Here is a 24339-nt window from a genome sequence, read left to right as displayed (position 1 = left end):
CACACTCCTGTCCATTGACCTGTCTCTGGCAGCCCTCCACTATGATGAGCTTCTGCTGAGGAGAGGTGCGAGCAAACACTATCTCAGTGTGGTTCCTCAGCAGGTCGTCCAGGTACTCGGGGCTCATGTCCTTTAGGTCCGCGCCGTGCACCACGCAAGCCTTAGCATCCCTGGGAAACACACACATATACACATGCACAAACACAGTAAGGAGTCAGGGACAATTATGCAAAGGGGCACGTTGACATTTTATTGCTTTCTCCTCAAGTTTTGTCTTTTTGTTTCTTTCTCACACACCAAAAAGCACACATACCCTTTTCGTGCTTTCTGTCTTAAAGGAACAGTTCGACATTTTGAGAAATACGATTATTTACTTTTTTGCAGAGTTGGATGAGAAGACCACTCCCACCATCATATCTGTCTGTTGAAAATGAAGCTGGAGACAGCAGCTGGTTATCTTAGCTTAGCATAAAGATAAAAAACAGGGGAAACAGCTAGCCTGGCTCTTTACTACTACTTTACTAGTCTTTAAATATTGTATCTTCTATCTACTCTGTACTAGGGTGACCAGATTTCCCGTAACTAAAACCGGGAGACTTTGCGCGTGACCGTAGTGCTCGTGCATGCAAACGCTTTTTAATGTGAACATGCACCAGCCCAGGTCAGACATAAACACAGACAGATTAGACACAATTTTGCCAACAGCACACGTAGGCCTACTGCTCACAACAAAATGGGGTATCTCAGTTAATATTCATGAATTCTCTTGGTATGTAGCCTACATATCTAAGAAATAATATTAAAAGACATTGAGCCCTATCTTGCACCCAGCGCAATTGACTTTGTACACCGACGCATGTATCATTCCTATTTTGCACCCGACGCACAGCGGACTTTTCCCTCCACAGACTCACGTTGGTAAATTAGGGAATGAACTTGTGCTCCCGGGGGCGGTTCAGCAAAAAGAGGAGGCGTGTTCCAGCGCAAACGTTCCCTAGTGCTATTTTGCAGTTTCAGAAAACAATTCCGCCACAGACCATGAAAAACCTAGTCTAATGTCAGTGGCGCGTTATTCAGATGCTATTTTAAGGGCGCATGCTTGGCCATAATGTAGAGTGTGCACACCGCGCATACACTTTGCTTCTCTCATCTCACGGACCCAGCAGTTCCTATTTTTGCAAACCATATATAAATACAAGGAAAAATATGACCTTGTTTTACACAACATTTCCATGAATCATGGATGTGTTGATGACATAAATGAGGAAATATTAGACGACTTAAGGAGATGTGATGTTGAACTGCATGTGCCGATGCCACTTAACCCAAATGCCCCAGCAGCAGCACAGGAGAGGAGAGACAGAAGAGACTACATCGTCTATAGTGAGGTAATCTCGGTCTAATGTTAGACTACATTGCAAAAATGCATTCATAACCTCGTGATTCAGTGAGAGTAAGCCCAAAACATCGGAAAGTATGTTTTTGTGACATTTCTTTATTTACATTTTGTCAAAAAGAAAAATCAATAGCAATCCTCGGCTGTGAACCGCTCCTGGCGTGCATCCATGGATGTATTAAGAGTGTGCGCCTAGCAAATCCGCCATTATAATAGCAATCCGCCATGGAACAAGCGCACCTGCTATTAAAAGGGAATGTGAGACAACACTCTGATTGGTTTATTGCACATTACGCCCAAACCACACCTATAAGTAATGTAGCTACTTCAAACCAACCCATTTTAGATTTGCGTCGGGCGCAAGAGTCATTTATCCCGCCAGTATAATAGCAACAGCGCCCGAGATCCGCCCACAAAGCTACTTGCGGTTGGCATTTGATACTTGCGGTTCAGATCGTTAAAATAGGGCCCATTGAGTGAGTTACGTGTGGGACCAACTTTATTTTTCAGAATTAAAGCATTCTTTTGGAAAATGCACCCACTGAACTTGTGAAAAGATATTTTTCATTGCATGGCACTAAATTAATTATTTGGAACTGCTGCCACAGGCTTGAACTAAAGTTATGGTAACACTTTACAGTAAGGGTACATGAATTATGAATTCATGCATGAATTAATTCATGATTTGTGCATTACTTTATTCCTTTATATCTTATGAATCATCAGGAATTGACATGAGTTCATAGCCTCTCATTCATGACCTCATCCATGAACAACACATCAACTAAAGCATTAGGTAAGGTGGGTACATCATTATGCACAAGTTGTGTTCAAATCAGAATTTGCGCAGTGATGACCACATTTTTTTGCAGAAAAATAAATAATCATGATCATGCTTAATAAATTATAGTTCATAATGATGTGCCCACATACCTAATGCTTTAGTTGTGTTTTTCATGTATGAGGTCATGAATGACGATGATTCATGGGATATTAAGGAATGCAGTAACACATAAATCATTGATTACATAATGCATAATAATACATAGCCTACATCAATTAATTCATGCATGAATTCATGATAATTCATGTACCCTTACCGCAAAGTGTTACCAGTGTTATTCTAACCAACAACACACACACACACAAATGTAATCTCATTTGATAGTGCAGATAGCTTCCCTATTGGAAACATTCATTCCGTATACTTGTTAGAGGAGTGAATTTGCCCAAGAATCAATTTCTTGGCTGAAAGCCTACTGTGAAATTGCGCACAGGTGTCAGCAAAATTGGCCTGTGTGACGAATAGTGTCTTTAAGGTGGGAATAGTCATACGGTTCCTCTCGTCAGTCCACGTGTTGTTCATGAGCGAAAAGATCCGCTCAACGGGAACATTTCTGCCCGGTAGACACATGGCGAACTGACAAAGGAGACCTACGTTTTTGAACAGAATCTCCCTGCTTTTGAAATGCGCGAACATTTCCACCCAGCGCTCGTCCGCTGACTTTCCAGCGGACCTGGAGGGACTGGTTAAAACGAGACAGATAAGAAGAGGCATTGCAACAATGTTTACAAATATACATTGTAACGCTGGCTGCACAGATTATGCAGACGCAAACCGCTACGATTGACTGACACACACACACACACACACACACACACACATTGTTAAAATCATACGCTGGACGCTTCTTTCTACATGGGTTAATGATCAGGCTATAATAAGACCACGTCGGCTATGTAATCGCTAACAACCGGGACAATTGCATAGTGGTTGGTGTAAACCGGGACATTTTAGCGTCCCGACAGGCTTTTGTCAGGACTCGGGACACGCAACTCAGAATCAGGAATGTCTGATTCTGACGTCTGGTCACCCTACTCTGTACACACAACATCTATTGCATTGAAATCGATCTTCCTGAGGTCTCTCTTTTTGTCCCTGGAAGGAAACTTTCCATTAACAAATAAGATACAACATGTCCATTTGTGAGCTTTAGAGGTGCTGGTAGGCAGATTCTGTCACCTTTGGACAGAGCCAGGCTAGCTGTTTCCCCCCATTACGGTCTTTATGCTAAGCTAACCTAACCGTCTGCTGGCATTAGCTTCATATTCAATAGACTGATATGAGAGTGGTATATGCACACACATCCTGCAGACACACCACTGCCCACATACTCAAACACACACACAGTTACACAATAAAAGTTACTATTAGACGCTTGAGCACACGGCCTAAACCCTTACACACACACACACACACACACACACACACACACACACACACCTCACACACACACCTGGGGTTGACTTGGCTCAGAGGGATATTGAGTCTCTCAGCGATGTCATCAACCGTCTCGTTGCCCTCGGAGATGATGCCCACACCTTTAGCGATGGCTTTGGCCGTGATTGGGTGGTCCCCTGTCACCATGATCACCTGTCGGACAGAAGGTCTCATAAATCGCGGAGCATTATCACATGAAACCCCTCTGTATCTCACCAGTATGTCATGTGTCACAGCATGCTTGAGCTACAGTGCTTGAGGGTCTATAAGTCATGCAAATGTGTTGGGTTGTTACAGTGGGAAAGACTGGCGCTATTAGGGGTTAAGGGTTCAAATCTGGCATTATACTCCAACTAAACTCTTGTTTAGGGGGTTCCCATAGGCAGAGTAGTGGGATTGTGACAAACAAAACCCATCAGAATGAGGGTTTGTGACCAAAAACAAGAGTGGCATACAGTATGTCTATGGTGCCCGCACTCTGCATAGGCTGGCTAACAGAACTTATAACAAGAAATATAACAATTACAAATACTTGCCCATTCTCATTAATAAACCTCCAGTACACCTGCATCAATGTTAACAATGCCATATGACTGGTACCAGGCAGCGTATTTTCCCTTCCCTTCCACAGTGTTATACTAGTGTGGTGTCTTAAATAGTAATGCTGTGATGCTGTATGAAGAGGAATCCGCCGACACTGTTCTTGATTATAAAAAGGTTTATTACAAGCAAAGATTCAGCATCAATTTTACAAACTCCTGCAGAGAGCTTGGAGAACGACCAACCCAAATTCTTCCAAAAAGTCGTTCTGCCTTTTCTTTGTGTGAACAACGTATATATCCTATGCATTGTATCAACATAGGACGTAATTTTGTAAGTATATCATTGGATCAGGTAACTAGCCAAACAATGCCTGTTGTCTGGCACAACTCCAAAAAAGGTTTCTTCTGTCTTGGGGGGACCTCTGCTCATGTTAACAATTTCCAGATGTTCTCAGTGAATGTAGAGTAAAGTTCATGCATCCTCCTTATACCAACTCTTAAGTCAAAGTGTATAGAATGTTATAGGATGTCAATATACCACACTAGTTTCAGTGTTAAGTGCTTTGAGTGTGACTTTGCAGGCTGCTTCTTGTCCTAGGGGAGCTTTTCTGAAACTTCCAAGTGTTTTGTAGTAAATAAAAGAGACTGACAGGAGCAGACTTGAATAAAAATCTCCCATTTTATCACATAAGTGACAATAGAACCCCTAGACTAAAAAAATGTGGGTGACCCTTCCCTCAACAAAGAATAAAAAGACATGACCCTACCCTATTTTCCTCCGGTGGTCCATTCCATAAATACCGAACGGTCCCTTAGTACTTTTACTTAACTAAAGGATCTGAATACTTCTTCCACCGATGGTAATGTCTGCCCACATTTCTGACTATAAATGTATTTAAATACACAATCTTTCAATCCCAGTCAAATCTTTGTCAGGTCTAAAAAAGACAAAGCATAGTTCAGAATAAATACCGTAATGCCTCACTCTCAGCAAACTTTATGATCTTAACATTTTATCAGACATGTCATCAGTTTTGTAGCCTTTTTTTTTTCTTAGCATAAACTAATTTATAACTAACCATTTGCTTCCCTAAAGCAACATTAACATCTTCACTCACTTTTAGCCTTGTTTGTACTTTAAGCCAGTTACAGTGTGTCTTTCAAAATGCATTATCAAAAGACACATGATGACTTAAATGTGCAAAATCCCTTTCCCATATTTGTAGAACTTGGCCCAAAATAAGAACGACTCATTCTACTCATTATCTATTTTTACCTCTGTTGGAAGTTGTTTAACCTTCCTGCAGCCCCGGCTTATCACTTTTCTGACAATCTGCTCTGTGCGTGTTTGCAGTAGATTAACATATTATGAACATTTTTATCAAACGTACTGAATCTACATTTTACAAAGACGAACCCTTTATTAATATTGATTTTGGAAGATGGCTGAGTTCATCCTTTATCACCTGTTGCTTTTTTATTATTTCCACATCATAATTTAATTTTGTTGCCATTCTTAAGATTTTGTGATTTCACTCATTTCATCCACAAACACAGTCATACCTGGGAGAGACGAGTGTACAACGTCTGAACAAACATCAAAACAGTTTGACATGCTTCTGTTACTTCAGCTGGTCTCCTTTTCAGAGAGTTTACACAGAATATGTTATCAGCAACTTCATTTATCCATCGAGTATCTTCTATCAGGCCCCCTTGGAGTGAACAGTTGTATTTTGTGATTTGAAAATATATTTGTCACGCAAATCCCTTCTCTAAAAAGGCCAATAAATGAAGCCACAGGTAAAGGCTTTTCAGGAAACTACAATGAGGGTTGAGTCTGTGGAACCAATTACCTTGATACCGGCAGAGCGGCATTTACCCACTGCGTCAGGCACAGCGGCACGCGGCGGATCAATCATGGAGATGAGACCCAGGAAGCAGAGCTGCTCGGTGGGGAAGTTTGTTTCTTCGCTGTCGAAGTTGAATCCTCGAGGGAACTGGGTGGAAGACAGATTTGTGTGGCAGAAGCCTGCGAGAGAAGAGGGATCAGTGAGGTGATCATTCATAACTGACTGACATCGCAAAGTATACTGCAACTGCAACGAAAAAATAAACTGTTGCTTTGTTGCTCTGAAAACAACCGACAATTTATTTGGCACTTTAAAAAAGAGACACATTTTTCACGACCCTAAAGTTGTTTTAGGTCAAAAAACAGCCAATAAACAAAAATACGTTTAAGTGTATTTTGTTAAAGATAATTAAATATGAAAGGAAACCGTCAGAAAATGCATTGTCCTCACTGACTGCAGTGATCCTTTACCTTACAGTATGCAGGCATACCAAACATTTGCAACACCTGCAACCTCCAAAATAGATTTGGAGGTTGCAGGTGTGAAATACAAATTGAATCAGCCACTTTTATTAATTCATGACCAACAGCCCTTAAAATATGCATTTCTTGAATCCCTCCGGAGCAAAGCACAATAAAATGCTCCGTCTAAAAGAGGAGAAACCTTTCTTTGTCATGAAACACCCGACCTATCATCATCACCCGAGGCATGAATGAGATTCAATAATTTACATGATTTCAGGAGTTTCCCGCCACATTATTCCACATTTTACTGTTTGAAAGAAGTGACACCTCCGCTGACAAAATGATGATAGCACATAATTATTACCTGTGGCACTTTTAAAAAGATGCCAGGTAACTTTTTTCCTTGGTTGTCAAAAAGATGACATTTACAGAGTCTGGTTGCTTTTAGAGATATTGGAACGTGAACTTCAGGTAAGGATTTTGTAACCAAAATGTGGCATTTTACAAGGTTTTATCATGTACAAATTACTGTAGGGTTCAGTGCAGAGTTTGACGTGAATTGAAATACCAGTCTAATGCACAGCTCATAATTCACACATTACGTACAACAAAAGAAAACCGATATCTCTAACATTTTGTCTAAGAATTGTAATTTCTGCTTTGATTCCATGTCAGTCTATTAAAATTTGGTTAAAGCTATAGTGCGCAGTTTCTGTCTCCCCCATGAGGAATTTTAAGTAATGCAGGGGCTGTTCCAGGATTTTATAAGTAGTGTGGCACAGGGGGGACAATAGTTAATCAGGGGTGGGGGGGAATTTGATCAGAATACAGCATAGACACTCTGCTTAGAAATATAGGAAATATTGGATAGTATAGAACACAATGTAATGCTGATATATAACACATCACATTCAATATTAGTTTCACTTGTTTTCATTTAAAACAGTTGTACTTGGGGGGGAATTCATATTTCAAGGGGTGGGGGGCAATGCCATCCCATGCCCCCCTTTTAGCACCGCCCCTGAAGTGATGACGACAAAAGTGTCAGTTTGTCCACATGATACAAGCCTTCCGTGATCGCTCCACACAGTTAGTAGCCAAGGAGGACACGGAGGATTAAAAAAACATGATGGACTCTTCAGAAGAGGTAATTATCTTCACTCCAGTTTCTGCACGTGAAAGTCGCCGGGTGCCACAATCTTCTGAACATAGCCATACTGAGAAATACAGAGAGAGTTGTGTGGAACTGATAGTCTTAATTAGCTTTGTAGCAACTCATTTGGCAATGGCTTGAATGTAACGGACATTTATTAATAAAAAAATAATTTATGCACTAAAGTTTTAAGACTGCATTGCCAAAACCTTCTTCTTTAAACACACCGTTGCCTAAAAAACATTCAACACTATACAGGGACATGTGGTCTAACTACCCTCTTTACCAAGGAGATGATAAAATTCCCTATTCCCAGGCTGACATACCCAGCACTCTCTCTCCCAGTCCTCCCAGCTCCATGTAGGCATTCTGGAAAGCCTCTCTCCAGGTTTCATCAAGTGGCAACTCCTGACCGTGGATCATAATCTTACTGCACCTGTAAAACATTTATTAATAATACTTTTACCGTTGTTACTGCTAATAATAAAATGTCTATCTGGATAGAAATTGTGTTAACAAACTGCAGTAAAACAACAAGAGTGAAGTGAAGCTAAAAATCATTGAGTGATAATGGTTGATGTAGAGGAGGTTTTGGCCTCACCAGAAGGGAATCTGGGCCAGTCTTGGGCCAACATTGGTGTGACATTATACATAGTGTGACCACATAATATTAAATAAAAAGAATAAACAATGATAACAATAATATGACCAAACGAAAGTTTGATAGTGTCCCATTTGGGCACAGAAATATCTTCAGCACCTCAACCCCAACGAATATGCAATAACAAAAACATTTAAAGCATATGACTAGTGTTAGCCCTATTTTCCATTTTGGCCGCGTCTGAGACGGTGTGGTATGGCGGGTGGCGGAGGACGGAACAAAACCGCAACGCAGCCGGAACGCTCGAATGGGAGTTATTCTATATTTATTTCATTTTCAACAAATTCACTGAAAGGACCAAAACCACCAAAGTGTTTCCCCCAATACTTTATGATTTCTCTAACCCTGTCTGTGGCTTCATTTGTACCTACTGAGAAACACAAATATATAATTTAATTGTTTAAAAAAATAAGGGAAAATCGTTTTTTAAAACAGCTGGCCAGGAGTGAATAGTGAATTTGTTGGGGACTCTTTTCACCAGTGGATTAATACACATTTGGTGCTCTAGTAAGTAATTTGGCAGCAGATTGGTGTATACGTGGGATAGACTAAAAATGACAGTGTGCATGTGCATGTTCATGGGTTCATGTGATGAAGGAACATGTCAACAGTTTTTTGAATTTTGAATTTCTATGGTTTTCACTAGTATTCGGGAGGAATAAGCTATATCAGGTTTTGGATACACAGATACATTTGTTCCTAGGATCAATTCAAAGTTGGTTTTAGCCTTTAATGGGATTTGTTAACAATAATATTAATAAAAACCATGTAGATTTATCGTCAGCTGTCAAGAAGAGTGGTGTTTTTTTCACTACATTCCTGGAAGAGAAGGATGAAAAAAATGAAAAAGAGGTAGACATTTTGTGCTACCTCACTTTTGAGACACATAATCGATCGTTACCTGTCCAAGATTCTCTCCGGCGCTCCCTTCATGACCAGAATATGACCAGAGGGATTGTCCTCCACTTCATGGACAGAGAGCTTAAAAAAAGGGGGAGAATATTGAAAGATTGTTCAGAACATAGCACGACCGGATTTATATTGAAACAAGATGCAACATGTAGTTTATGGCTGATCTTAAATGTTTCTGTTCTAGTAAGAAAAAGGCTCAGGACAGACATGCTTCCACAATGAATTCAGTCGTACCAGCAATCACTCTTGTGTCATATTTTTCCAAGTGGTTTGAAATAAAGCCTTATCAAAGCGGACTTGACTGAGTGCACATTGTAAGTCATATGTGTTCCCTGTGTTGAAGCAGCATTCATTCACACTCTCACATGTATTCCTGTGGTGTTACACCTTGCATTACTGGTTTCCCCACACAAATTTACATGCACACACACACACACACACACACACACACACACACACACACACACACACACACACACACACACATACACACATACACACATACACACACACACACACACACACACACACACACACACACACACACACACACTTGCCCAGGTAATTTGTATCCAAGTCAGCATATCTAATCTCAGAAAACCAGAGCAAAATTGCTTTTTTTTCCTCCCCCCAACCCAGACGTTCCTATTTTAAGTCAGGGAACAGGTTCACAAAATGCATGCAGGAAGTCCTTTGTTTGCTCCAACATCACTGTTGTGTTATTCATATGCTGGTTCAAATCTCCAGACAGACAGGAAAGACTGGCTGTGAAAGGCAGAAACGTTCCCGGACCCCTGTTTCAAGATATTTGCCATGAATCCAACATATTAGCAAAGACATTTGCTAATATGTTGGATATGTTGGAACATTGATGATAGGCTTACTGGTCTATAAGCTAGCTAGACACTAAGTAGCCATCCACATATACAGTTTATTTATATTATTTATATTTATATTTATTTACACCCAGTGCGTCAAACACTATATCTTCTCACCCAACCCTACCCAAAGCCAAAGTCTTTTGGCTGTGACCATCTCAAACAAAAGGGATTTCTGTCTGTGTATTAAAAGGTAGTGACAGAGCATCTTCTGAGCAGCCGAAATCCAACCAGTTAGTAATCCACATGTATCTTTCTATCATAAATAGCACAAATCACAACACTGCAGCAGCTTCTCTGCAGATAACAGTGTTGTGCTTGTGGCCTGTTGGGCAGCTTCCAAGCACAAATGTGTGCAACAGTATGAATCTAAAGTAGGGTCTCGCTGTCAAAGAGCACGCATGTTCAGGCCGCCTTCCTCGGATGGAAAAAGGTTAAAAACTAAGATGCATGATTCACTCAAAGCATGCAAACAAAAAGGTTTTCCAAGTCTTGGAAAGGCATCGTTTAAAACATCATAATATTGTCAATTCAAAGAGCACTAACAAAATTATCCAACAAATAAATACATTAAGTACAAAATTAAGATTAATAAGCAAAATAAGATTTAAAAGACAATATATAAATGAATATGAATAGCAATTAGAAAAGTTCAAAAATTGATTCACGAATGAATGAAAATCTAAACGTTTAAAGCACGTATACATACGTGTATAAATTGTAAACAGACCATGCAGTAAGTGTGAGCCACATGTTGCAAAGATTCTCAGCCCAATCCTGGGGTGGTGGGTACGCGCCCTTGAGATTGTTTTCCCCATTTACTGCAGCTTTTTGCACAATTTTTCAACCAATTTGATAATAGAATGCCTACAAATCTGTAAATCATGTATGATAGTTGCCAAGGGAAAACCGCATGGGATTATCATAAAGTGAGCATGTCTGTAAAGGGAAGAGTTGTGGGTACCCATAGAACCCATTTTTATTCAGATATCTGGAAGTGAGTGGTCAGGGGAACCCTTTGAATATGGCCATGCCAGTTTTTTTCCTCACCAAAATTAGCTTGAAAACACTTTGGAGCGTTATTTGGTTTGATATGACACCAATACTATACAATTTAAGTAGTTGTACATTTTTATTCCCAACTTGTATATACGTTTGTACATTTTTTTATCTTTATTTTTTGAATATTTGTTCTTGTTCTATTTATTATTTATTATTTATTGTATATTCTGTATGGGTGCTGTGTGTCTGATATTTTGCTGCTGTAGCACTGCAATGTCCCAATTTGGGATCAATAAAAGTCTATATAATCTAATCTAATCTAATATCTAGCTTCCCTTTATCTAGAAAACTGAGCCTGCTACAGACTTTACAGACTGTAAAGAGAAAACATTCAGGGCTGGAGCCCCAGAAGCCACCGCCCCTTGTGAGTGGTCTGTAAATGGGTTAGGAGGGTTTCAGTGTAGGCTTGCATCAGCAACACTTCCAGTACAAAGTCATGATGCTACATTAGACCCATGCAGTACCTACCTGGTATTTGTTGGTGGAGTTGAAGGGGATCTCTGCCACTTTGAGGTTTCTAGCTCTCATTTCCCGAACACTCCCACAGCACAGCTCGATGCATTTTAACAGAGCTGACTCTGATGCGTCCCCCGCTGTCTCCCTCTGGGGAAACACAGCCGCACATTAGCACAGTCACTCACATATGCATATTAAGAAATGAGTGTTGTCTGTCTCACTGCCTGTGTTTATCACACTGCGGTGGAAGGGAACTTTAACTAAATAAAGTGGTGGAGAGGACTTCCTTTACTTTCATTATGGTTCTCATTAATGATGCAGCCAGCTGAGTATCATCTACATCACCAGCTCTTCTAATCTGGCCATATTGCTTTTAAAGTAATGTAACAATTTAATGCAGAAGTAATGAAAGTGCAAAACCTAGTTTACCTTTTCAGTTTAGGGGATGAAGAACATATAAAAGGCCCTGGATATGAAGAGTTGAAGAACTATGTTGGAAATAAATATTGTGGGAACACATTAGATTAGGAAGTTGACATTTACTAATCTTGAAACTTGAAAACTAAAACGTCAGAATTTGTTAAGTGTGCCCATTTTTGTTAAAGTGGTGTGCAGAAGTCTTATATTGACACTGGGTGTCACACACTAATATACACACACACACACACACACACACACACACACACACAGTAAGGAGGCCTATTTTACAAGGCTCAGAATTGAATTAACCCCTGTTGGATGCACATTGCTCCATATTTTTTTTTTTTTTTTTTTTTGCAGGTTTACCACATTCAACCTGTGTGTCAAAGTTGCTTGTGTGTTGCTTGCATCATTTAGGAGAAAAGAAAATTCTCTTCTGATAACCTGTAAAATCCACCTTGATAAAAATTCCATGATGATCACTGCAATTCATCCCGCTCTTGGAGCCAATTTATTAAAATCCACGTTGAGCTGAATGACCTGACGGCCAATACACCAACGGGGGCCAAACCAAGACAAGAGATTCCTCTTTGCTCCTGTTTATTCATTCATGAACAGCTGCAAAACAAGGACACGGGCTCCGCAGGATTCGTCCTTGTTTGTGCCTTTTCATGAATGAATAAATAGATCAAGGAAATTCCATTTCTCTGTTTTTGCGTGTGCAGCTATGGACTTGTTCTTGTAATGGAAGTGGAGCCTGGGCTTTGACTGCTGTGTTTGAGTGCTGTCAGGAGATATGGCTGTTACTTAATGCAGGGAGGAAACCCAGGCACCTCGAGGGGCAGAGAGGCTGCAGCAGCAGGGCCTGCTCCCACCGGAGTCAAGAAGCTGTAACCCTGTCGCTGAGAGTCACACGGAGAATTTCTTCAGGTCAATGTAGCACAGGCTGGAGGATAGCAGTTGGTAGACCACTGGAATATTATTGACTTACCTACCCAGCAGTGTGTGTTTGGGTATCAGTGTGGAGGGGTTATTTCCAGGGGTGCGTTGAATTATTCTGTGTGTGTGTGTGTGTGTGTGTGTGTGTGTGTGTGTGTGTGTGTGAGGCTAAGCATGTAGTCCAGTGTGTGTGTAGTGCACCTGTGTATAGAAGTAAGTATATTGACGAATCATTTTTATGGGTAGTTTTTTTCCCTGTGGGTGCCATGTGGGTGAGGAGTGTGAAATACGAAATAAGTACTGTACTTGTGTACAATTTTGAAGTACCTCAACTTGATGTGCTGCTACTTTGTACTCTTCTCAACAAAATTTTAGAGGGCAATTTTGCTAATCAATGATAAAGTATGATGCATTGCAAACCAACCAACCAACGAGTTTTATTTACTCGTTATACTGCATACCCAATAGTAGTGGTGTGAATACTGTTTTGTATTTTCATAAATCTTATGAATAATATATATTATAGCTGTAAATATTTTATCCAATATACCTCTACCACATTTCAGAGGAAAATATTGTAATTTTAACTACTACTTTATAAGACAACTATTAGTTACTAGTTACTTTTCATATTAAAATGTTGAATACAAACCCATTTCATTAGTTATTAGTATAAAATAAGATACATTGTTATAGGTTTTGCTAGCCTTTTAAGTGCAATAAAGTCCAATTTCTGCATTCTGCAAACATTTACTTACAGTAAAATGAAGTAATCAGAATACCACCACTGCTTTTTTTAAGTGACAGCTCACCTGCCCTGTCCTGATGTCGTTAGCTTCACCATATCGCAAACCATGTATGCAAAATCATGTCTTATGAAAAATGTGCATGCATTATTTTAATCCAAATCTTAAAAGGTCTGCTTATAATGTCCTTAGATCAAACAAAACATGTTATAACAAACTGCTTCAGAGAGTACAGATAATAAAATGAGACAGAATCATCAATGCAAAGGTTTGGAAAGCTGCTTTTGTAGTGTGTGTGTGTGTGTGTGTGTGTGTGTGTGTGTGTGTGTGTGTGTGTGTGTGGGGGGTGGAGGTTTATACCATCAGGATGGGAAATTCTTCCTGTCCACCTTTGAAATCAGCTCTGTTGCACAGGCCAGCCACACGAGACAGAGAAGTCCAAGTAGCAGAGGTCTTGTCAAAACCAAAACCTGAGAGAATGGCAGAGGGAGCTATGTTAGACATTTTTTTTAAATGAGGGCTTATGCAGTATTTATGCTACTGACTTAACTCTTGGTTCACAGAGTGGCACTGGATATCGTAGCTAAATAACAGAAGCGGGGTCAGATAAATTGAGCATTAACTTATTCCTTGACATCAGTGATTTTTCAATTCCCAAGTCTGGAGAATGTCATTCATTTTTAATTAGAATGTCTCGTAAAATACAAGCTGTTTGGAAAAAATTCTATCAAAATTTCATCCGTCCCATTCAATCGAACTGAAAATGACCTTCACTCCGCTGCATTCATTTTTCATTTTGGCCTAGACTCTCTGGAGTGGTCACTGTCACTGTTATTGTGCAAACAGAATATAATAGCATCATGCAACATACATTAGGTACACAGAGGCAAACTGTGGCTGGAGTTGCTGAACTTGACAAAGCGAGGTGCAAAAAGCTGCAAAATCTGCAACAGCTGCAAAAAGGACTATGTCCTCCTGAAAAAAAATAAAGACACTGTGTTTTCTTTTTCAGCACTTGCACTGGTTCAGATGTACGGCCTTGTCAGCAATGCTGGCTATTCATTGTATGATTGCATCGCCTGACTCAATCCTCATTGGTATGCATAGAACACCTGCTAATTTTTTTTTCTTCCAAATCTTTTGGTTATTGCTAAAAGCTTCTTTGAAATTTGGCTCGGTTTGTAGCTGTTTGGTGTGAGACAGGAATCCAATCGGTTCCGCAGCAGCAGTCTTGCCAAGGAATCCTGGTAAAAGATATGTGTGTATAGCTGAGGGTTGTGCCGTCCACTGCATACCACTGCTCAATTATTCCCAAGCGCTAGTGAAAACAGCAATGTTGGCTGGCGGTGTGAACATTGGACAGATGAATTTCGGCAGGTGGTCACACACTCCCCCTTTGTATTCCCAAACACTCTCCCTCTCTCCCTCTCTCTCCCACCCCCCTCTCTCTGTTTTACCAGTCTGGTCCTCGGTGGTGTCCGCCTCGTGGATCTGGTTGTCAAACCACATGTGGGCCACAGTCATGCGGTTCTGGGTCAGTGTGCCCGTCTTGTCGGAGCAGATGGTGGAGGTGGAGCCCAGAGTCTCTACGGCCTCCAGGTTCTTCACCAGACAGTTCTTCTTGGCCATTCGCTTGGCAGTGAGAGTCAGACACACCTGGGAGGAGAGCGGGAGGTGAGGGGGGAGAAAGATGAGGGAGGGAGGGAATAAGATGAAGGAAGGAGGGAGGACGAGGAGAGGAGAGGATGGATGATTGTTAGTCGACGAGGGGAAAGAGTGTGTGTACACACCGGTGCATTCAAGTGTTTGTGCATGGGAAACCATGCGTGGTCCAGGTGCTTTACGGAGTGCAAATGTGTGTGTGTGTGTGTGTGTGTGTGTGTGTGTGTGTGTGTGTGTGTGTGTGCATGCATGCGTGTATATGGTTGGCTGGTTAACAGCAGGTGCACAAGGATATAAAAATACGATGAATAGACAAATTCCATATGTTGCAAGAGACACATCAACACACATTAATTCTAGCCGACCACATTACTTACAGAGCAACAAATGCAGCACAAACACAGACAAACATTTCCACACACAACTCGGTGCGTTTAAAGCGAAAGCAACTAAAGAAACCAGTCACTGGAAGTTAATTTATTTTCTGTGACCAGTGAAATGTCGACTGATGACATTTCAAATGCCATCTGGCATCCACCTCAGTGCACACTTTGTTTATTGTTGCAGAAAAAAAGTTAGATTAACTTCAACATTTGAGCAACTCCAATATTCAGTAATAAATCACCTGCTTTGCTGGGTTCTGTAGTATCATAAGAGCTACAGCTAACATTTAGAAGAGGGTAAATCAGTGTTAGGAAAAGCACAAGTGTAACTAATAACATTGATGATGGCTCCGTTCCACTTTGGTGTGCCAGTTTACCATGACAGTGAGCCAGCAGGCACAATGTGAGGACTCTTGAACTGGCACCCACAGTGCTGCTATAATCAATATTTTGATGTTAACAATGGATCAAATTACTGCATGTAATGAGAGAACAGCTGCTCAAGATGACAAACCCGTGGAGAATTAACACCTGACTCTGCATTTCCCCCTCAGTTCTTCAAAAGCTTGTTAGCTTCTTTTAGCTCATTACTTTGGTTTTTAGGCCCACAAACTCCAGTCATCAACCCCATTTCCAGCAGCCTCAGGCAGCTATTTTCAGCAAACAAGCCCATTAATCCACTGTACACTACCTGCACAGCACCAAACAGCAGACAGACAAAGTTAGCAACAAACTGGTGAAGAAAGTCACACATCTAGCAGACAAAGAGCCAGATAGTTGTTCTCAAGAGTCGGTGGGGACCAAAATAGAGCTAAAAGGAGAGTGAGTGTTTGAAGTATATTTGTTGGGTGGAAAAAGGACTCCAAAGCAATGATGTTCTGTGCCTGCTGGATGTGCAAACAGGTAATATGTTCGCCATAACTTTAAAAGTATGTCAGATATTGTATTTCCAGCTTGTTACTGTGCCCCCAAGTGACCAAAACGCCAATTAATACAACTTTAAAGCTTTAGTGGGTAACTTTTTTGATATTAATGAACGTCCGTTACATTCAAGCCATTGCCAAATGAGCTGATACAAAGCTAATTAAGACTTTCAGCTCCACTAAACTCTCTCTGTATTTCTCAGTATTGCTATGTTTAGAACATAGTGTAGTCCGGCGACTTTTGCACGCAGAGAGAGAGAGAGTCCAACAAGAGTCCATTGTGTTTTTTTAATCCTCCGTGTCCTCCTTGGCTACTAGCAACTGTGTGGAGGAGGGGTGGGGGTGGTGCGGATTACGGAAGGCTTGTATCATGTGGATGCAACAACAGTGGTGATGTCATTGCTTAGAATTCCTCATGGGGGAGACAGAAACTACACACTATATTAAATGGAGTGCAACCATAAATTTTCACATTTTAGTTTATTTAAAAAAAAAATGTCACTCTCGAAGTAAAAATCAAATGTGAAAAAAACATATAATGTAATTACAAATTGCCATTTGCAACACATACCATCTTTAACCTTTGTGTGTTTGTGTACAGCAGCTAATTTATGACTTTTCCCCATGGGTCTGTTCACTATTCCCAGAAGGATATTATGCCCTGTCCTTGCTACAAGGGGACATGGTTTATTTTAAACTGAAGGGCACATTGTCTTCTTGTAGCAGAAAGAAAAAGAGAGTGTGCAGGGAAATAACATTCCATTAAAAAAACATTCAAACTGATCTGCTCCTTAAAAAATGAATCCAGATCTTTTTGGGTGAAAATCTGTAAAAACCTCATCCGATGAAGCCTATCTCATAAAAAACAAGGAACAACACATTACTCAAAGGACTCTACTAGGAAGACAGAACGAAATTATTAAGCAACCATTGGCTCAATCTGTTAACAGACCACTTAAACAAAGAAAAGTCACAGCAACCCTAAAAAGACAATCCATAGCTATTCCATAAAACCTGGTTGCTATTCTAGAGTTTATCCAGAGCAGATTCCTCTCAACAGATTCCTCTCTCTTCTCTCACTCACATCTTCCAAAACTCGAAATGACAACTCATTATATCAAAATAGTCCACAATATGCTTTCTTATTACTGCCCATCCTGACCGGTACACCCAACACCACTTCCCCCCTATTTTGTTTTGTTTTATTTCTCTTTTATATATATCACCTTTATTTATTCATCGAGGCCCAATTGAGACAAAGCTCTCATTTCCAATGACGCCCTGATTACATGCCATATAAAATTACAATACATATAAAAATTACTGAACATAGTTAATTAATATATATATATATATATATATACACACACATTAATATATAATATATAGTTGCAATACACAGTACATACATAAATCAATTAAAGAATGTTAAACAACTCAAAGTGCACATGTACATTCAGAATACATGGACTCATAAAGAAGACATTTAAAGTGATTAAATGGAATTAGGCTGTTCAATTTCATTAGAATCTGCAGGTTATTCCATTTATATGGAGCATAATACTTAAATGCAGTTTTGCCTAATTCTGTCCTAACAAATGGAATATTTCGATAACAAGGAATCACTAGTGCGAGTGCCATTGTGATGCGATTTAAAATTCAGCAAGCTTGTTAAATATACAGGCAATTTTTTAAGCAAGGCTTTGTAGATAAATAAAATGCAGCATTGCTCCCTTCTTAGAGCTAAAGAAGTCCAGCCAACAATTTGATAAAGGAGACAGTGGTGGGTACTGAATCCATCACCGGATATAAATCTAAGGACAGAGTGATGAACTGCATCAAGTATCTTAGTGATATCTTAATGTCTTCTTGTCTGTGCTGTTATTTTGTAAATATTTCTGTTATTCACATGTGGTTATAATGAAAAAGGAGGAACACACGGACACACACTACTCACAGTGACAGTAGCCAGCAGTCCCTCGGGCACGTTGGCCACGATGATGCCAATGAGGAAGATGACAGCCTCCAGCCAGGTGTAGCCCAGAATGATTGACAGGATGAAGAAGGACATGCCCAGGAAGACAGCCACGCCTGTGATGAGGTGGATGAAATGTTCAATCTCTATGTTGATGGGCGTGCGGCGGACTTCCAGCTCTGACGCCAGCGTGGCGATGCGACCCATCACTGTTCGGTCACCGGTGCCTATCACGATGCCATGGGCCGTTCCTGAGAGGGAGGGGGGTTCACCGTTAGTCTCTCAGGAGAAAAGCATCAGTTACACTATGCAATTTTACTTTTTACCAAACAGTACAGAAAAATACTTCCCACTTCTATAACGTGAGAGGTGTGTCGGAGGGGGACAAGCAGGTCAAAAGTTGCAAAGACACTCTCGCACACTGTCTAACTTAAAAATATATATATATAAAGTTTAATAGTAGGCAACGTTTTGGTACCAGACCATCTTTAGGCAAACTGTAATGTTTTGCCTGAAGATGGTCTAGTAGTTGATGACTGGAATTTGTGGGCCTTAACAGTAGGCAACATTTCTGTACTAGACCATCTTCAGTGCAAAATGTAATGTTTTAAAGAAGGTAAAGTCCGCACAACAGCTTAATGCTCCAGAAAAATATTTTAATAGTGCAAATAAGGCACACTGTCTTTTTTTGAAAATGTTTTTCCTGAAGATGGTCAGTTCAGGTCTGGTATACTCCCTCTCCATATTGAAGTAGGACATTGGTCGGGCACTAGTGAGGAAGACAGACTGCGTTATTTATGTATCTCAATGAAATTCAAAATTAAGTTAATTTTGCTTTGTATTGTCCATATTATCATTGCAATTATTTAACAAAGTAGAATCAAAAGAGACGAGGCAGTAAATATATCTGTTAGTTTGGTTGTTTGAACATAAAACATTTTTATTTGCAGATTTTTAGAACAAGCATGGGCTAAAAGAAAGGCTGCTTTGTATCGATAATTCTCTGTCTGAATGTGACATTCCCTGTTATTTTTTGTGTCTGTAGTTTTGTTTAATGTATGAAATGTTTAGCTCTAGTTGGATAATTTATGAGCTACACTATTATGTTGTGGCTGCTGTAATATGTTTTATTTATTCTTTATTTTGTGCAAAGTAGAGTATGTTGTATGTGGACACTGGACCGGAAGCTGTCGAATTAATAATGAATTACTGTTGTATTGGTGTCATGTAATTCTGTGTGGGATGGGCCACTTAGTGGCATCACACGTAAATAAAAATATAATATATTATATAAAAAAATATCGTCAGTACCGAAACGTTGCCTACTATTAAACGTTATAATTTTTTTTTGCAAATTAGAGTTTCTTTGCTACTTTTTACCAACCACCAGTTTGTCACAGTAGACAGTCAAGTAGATGTCTGATTCTTTTTAAATGGTGTGCATTATATTTTGTTGAAGAGTGCTCTTTAAACGAGATATCCAGTCGTCAGCCGGCTGACCCCATGCTCTTACTGCTTTAGTGAAATGTGCATGTTTGTTTTTAGAGCAATATGTAAAGAGACAAATGACTGTTAACCGTGTGTAAGACACTACGAGATGGAGATGAGTGCTGTATTTTGTAAACAGGAAGGACATTTGATAGGGAGGTGATGAGAAAGGTGTAGGCCAGTGATTGATGGTTGATTGGAGTAAGAATCTGAATGAGTCAGTGGTGGCCTAAAGGTTAGAGAAGCGAGCTGTTGACCGACAGGATAAATCTGGGTGGGTAAAGTGAAAGAGCAGCACTTGTCCCTCCCTCATTACCACCACTGAGGTGCCCTTGAGCAAGGCCCTTAACCCCAACCGCTCCAGTGTGTGAAGAAATTGCCAAAACTGCATAGCGCCCCTTTAAAAGACCTCATGGTGTGATTTCTCAACTGAGTGAACTTTGAACCTCAGCTAAGTCATTGGTTGACAAAGGATGCTATTCTTCATATATGATAAGTATTATTGGACTTTTTTTTTACTGCACTTCAGAGACAAACTTCACTTTATATTCAACCTACATTTAGATGTACAGATTGATGAAGTTGCAGAATCCCATTGAAATGCTTACTGCATCACCATTTGATGATTAATAGCAACTGGAATACCAACTGAGATTCCCATCAGTTGATTCTCAAATGGAAACACTTGTTTATTATCTCAATGCATTCACAATTCAATAACTACACATTACTGTACGATGGAGGGATGGCTGTTCTGATGAATGCACCCAAACACACTCATGGTTGAGCGGTAAGGCAACACTATGTTGTGATCCAGATGGCTAAAAAAAAAAGAAGACTTTTAGAGGCAATAAGGACAATCTTGGCCAGATGTGGCCTACTGACCCTCGACACAGTTGGTGGAAAAGAAACAGATGTTGCGGGTCTCCAGAGGATTGTCGTGCGTGAACTCCGGGGAGCGAGTCTGAGGCTCAGATTCTCCCGTCAGAGATGAGTTGTCCACCTTCACAGGGAGAAAGAAGGAGAGAGCGGTGTAACCCAGTGAGACTGATGAATAGGAATGGGAGAGAGTGAGCAGGTGAGACTGACAGGGTGGAAATGAAGGTAGCAGTACTTATCAGCAACAAGTACAACACAGATTTTTTCCATGTTCCTCTATAGGTAAAGAAATGTATACAATGTATTAATGCTGTCTTATTACACTGCTTCAAAATCTATTAGGATAAACTCAGGCTAAAAGGGTGACATTTTGCATTTTATAAACTTATTTTTAAGTGTTTAAATGGGCTGGCCCCAGGCGTAGTGTGTGATGATGGTCGGACCATGACAAGAAGAGTAGTTAACCATAATTGTAGAGTCCCAATGTGCAGAACAACTTTTGGTCAATCCTCCTGGTCAGTAAAAGGTGTACATTTATGGAACTCTTTATCCCCGGAACTAAAAGTGTTTAACACAAAAGCCAAACTATGGCTTAAACAGTAACAGAGATGTGAGCACTAATGGTGTCCTTTCGCGACACTATTTTAATGTAAATTCTGTTTTTATTTGATGTTATTCTTTGATAATTGAATAGACTGTTGTGCTGTGTTTGTTGCTGTGATTGTTTTTGTAAAAGCCTGACAAGGGACAAGGACTGCAAATTAGCGGAGGCTAGACGTCCTAAAAAACCTTGCATCCCTCACATTTGGTTGTGATAATGTCATAGGTAATGTCCCTGTTAAAATAATGAATAAAAAAATAAATAAAAAAAGTTTGACCCAACAGCATCAGTAAGTATACAGAAAGAAAAAACAAATTGAAAATCTCAGAGGATAACTGGAAAAATGTGTGTAAGGAAACATCCCATCGCTACCACCAACTAATGTCGGTGAAGAGAATTCTGCTTAACTCAGTTTTTCATTAAACCCCAAAATCAAAAGTAGACAACTAGCCACTCAAAAATGGTGCTGCAAAGCATACATGTTGCACATAGTTGAAGCATTTTTGGGGTGATGTGAACGCAGTCATTCGATATTATGGGATAAACAACAAATCCTAATTGTATGTAATGTGTTTATATCTGACTTAAATATTGCTTGTCCATAAAATTGACATTTTGGGTTTGGAGTGAAATAATTCAGCAACTGTTGTGTGGATTGCCATACAATTTGGCAACGATATCCAAAGTCCCCACAGGATTAATCCTAATAACGTTGTTGATTCCATCGGCCTGAGCTGTTAGCATGCTAACACACTGACTTAAGATGGTGAACGTGATAAACAATCAGTGGTGGAATGTTACTAACTACATTTACTTGACTTTTACTTGTACTGGAGTCTTTTCTTTTCATGCCACTTGTTTGTACTCCGCTACATTTCAGAGAGAAACATTGTACTTTTTACATCACTCTGACAAATTAAGATTTCTGCACACAAAATTGTATTTATTTATAAAATACGATGTTTTATTATAAATGAAACTAGCCAACAATAGGACGGCCTACAAGTCCAGCTGAAATGACTAGACCATTAAACACACAACTGTTTAGATCGTTCCCAGTTTCTAAAATGTGAGGATTTTTCTACCTCGAGTACTTATACTTTTAATACTTTAAAGTGCTCATATTATGCTCATTTTCAGGTTCATAATTGTATTTAGAGGTTATATCAGAATAGGTTTACATGGTTTAATTTTCAAAAAACACCATATTTGTGCACATTGCTGCAGCTCCTCTTTTCACCCTGTGTGTTGAGCTCTCTGTTTTAGCTACAGAGTGAGGCATCTCACTTCTGTTCCATCTTTGTTGGGAGTCGCACACGGGCAGTAACTAGGTAAGCACTGCTAGCCAGTCAGAAGCAGAGTATTAGGACGAGCAGCTAGGCGAGCATTTATACATGTATTGCAAAGTGACACACGTTTGTCACGGAAGTAAAGGCTGGACTACAATTGAGTTTGGAGCAGTTTATGAACAGTGTTTTCTGATGGAGATGGTAAGTCCCTTTGGGGTGGACTTTGGGCTTTTTCACTTTGTAAACCTATTACATGCACAAAAAAGATGTATAACACAATAAAGGAAAGGGAAAAAGCCAAAAAGCATAATATGAGCATTTTAAGTACATTTCCCTGATGATACCAACATAATTTTACTTAAGTAAGATTTTCAATGTAGGGCTTTTTCTTATAACAGAGTATTTTTTTACAGTGTGGTATTAGTACTTTTACTTAAGTAAAGGATCTGCTCCCCCCCATGGCTGAGGCCCCCCGCCTTACCTTGCACCCGCTGGAGGAGACCACTCGAAGGTCAGCTGGGATGCGGTCTCCCCCTTTGATCTCCACAAGATCTCCCTGCACCACAAGCTCAGCATTGATATGCATCTTCTCCCCCTCCCGGATCACCAACGCTTTCTGGCAGGGAGAAAAAAGGAAGAGAGAGAGATGAGAAGGGAGATGGAGTGTAAGGAGAGAGAGGAGAGAGAGAGAGAGAGAGAGAGAGAGAGAGAGAGAGAGAGAGTGTGTGTGTGTTTGGGAACAGAGAGCGGATTTAGTCAGAGGGAGAGAGAGAAGTGATAAAAAAAATGATAAAGAAAAAGTGGACCCAGAGGGCGTAGAGGTATGTGAAAGGGAGAGATAAAGAGGAGGAAAAGAAAAAGAGAGAGAGAAGACAGGTAGGGAAAAAAGAGACAAGGAGGGAGTGAAAAGAGCCTAAATAGATTAAAGAATTAGGCAATCGAAGTGCTGGAGGTGGATAACGCAAGGGGAGTTTTTATGCAAACACACTCACAATCAGAAGTTGGCTCAAACATTTATTCTTCCTTTGTGCAAGCTTATTAGTTTTCCACTCAAGTGAGTGTGTAAGCCTTACTTGAGGGACAGCTTATTGATTCAGAAGGCTGTGAGACTACACCAAACACAGCATGCATCAAACTTACCTGTGGCACCATTTTCTTGAAGGAGTCCATGATTCGGGAGCTCTTGGCCTCTTGGAAGTAGGAGAAACAACCGGTGATGATGACCACGGCTGCCAGCACCACGCCGAGGTACAACTAAAAACAGGGGCAAACCCAAACCCCGTGGAGAGTCGCCATTATTATCGACTTAGTTTGGTTGATGTAAGGCATGTTTAAGCGTAGAAAAAGGGGATTTACAAAACCTGGAAACGGATTTAAAT

The 24339-nt window shown here is 40.1% G+C and overlaps 1 protein-coding gene across 5 annotated transcripts in view; it reads right to left on the bottom strand.

The window, feature by feature from the left end:
- Positions 1 to 24339, bottom strand: part of atp1a2a (ATPase Na+/K+ transporting subunit alpha 2a) — a 47537-nt gene that overhangs the window by 15993 nt on the left and 7205 nt on the right. For all 5 annotated transcript variants that reach the window (XR_004898242.1, XM_031286026.2, XM_031286010.2 and 2 more), the window contains exons 5-16: positions 24101 to 24214; positions 23442 to 23576; positions 21077 to 21194; positions 18686 to 18954; positions 15218 to 15416; positions 14121 to 14230; positions 11668 to 11802; positions 9249 to 9328; positions 8013 to 8122; positions 6073 to 6248; positions 3694 to 3830; positions 20 to 170 (exon numbers count right to left, since the gene is read on the bottom strand). Coding sequence is in view for 4 of the 5 variants with exons in the window: in XM_031286026.2 (XP_031141886.1) it covers positions 20 to 170; positions 3694 to 3830; positions 6073 to 6248; positions 8013 to 8122; positions 9249 to 9328; positions 11668 to 11802; positions 14121 to 14230; positions 15218 to 15416; positions 18686 to 18954; positions 21077 to 21194; positions 23442 to 23576; positions 24101 to 24214 (1734 nt within the window). In the remaining variant the exon portion in view is untranslated. The remainder of the gene's footprint in view (positions 1 to 19; positions 171 to 3693; positions 3831 to 6072; positions 6249 to 8012; positions 8123 to 9248; positions 9329 to 11667; positions 11803 to 14120; positions 14231 to 15217; positions 15417 to 18685; positions 18955 to 21076; positions 21195 to 23441; positions 23577 to 24100; positions 24215 to 24339) is intronic.

This window comes from Sander lucioperca, chromosome 9, assembly GCF_008315115.2.
Source record: "Sander lucioperca isolate FBNREF2018 chromosome 9, SLUC_FBN_1.2, whole genome shotgun sequence".
Lineage (NCBI taxonomy): Eukaryota > Metazoa > Chordata > Actinopteri > Perciformes > Percidae > Sander > Sander lucioperca.
This window is presented reverse-complemented; position numbering and strand designations above follow the sequence as displayed.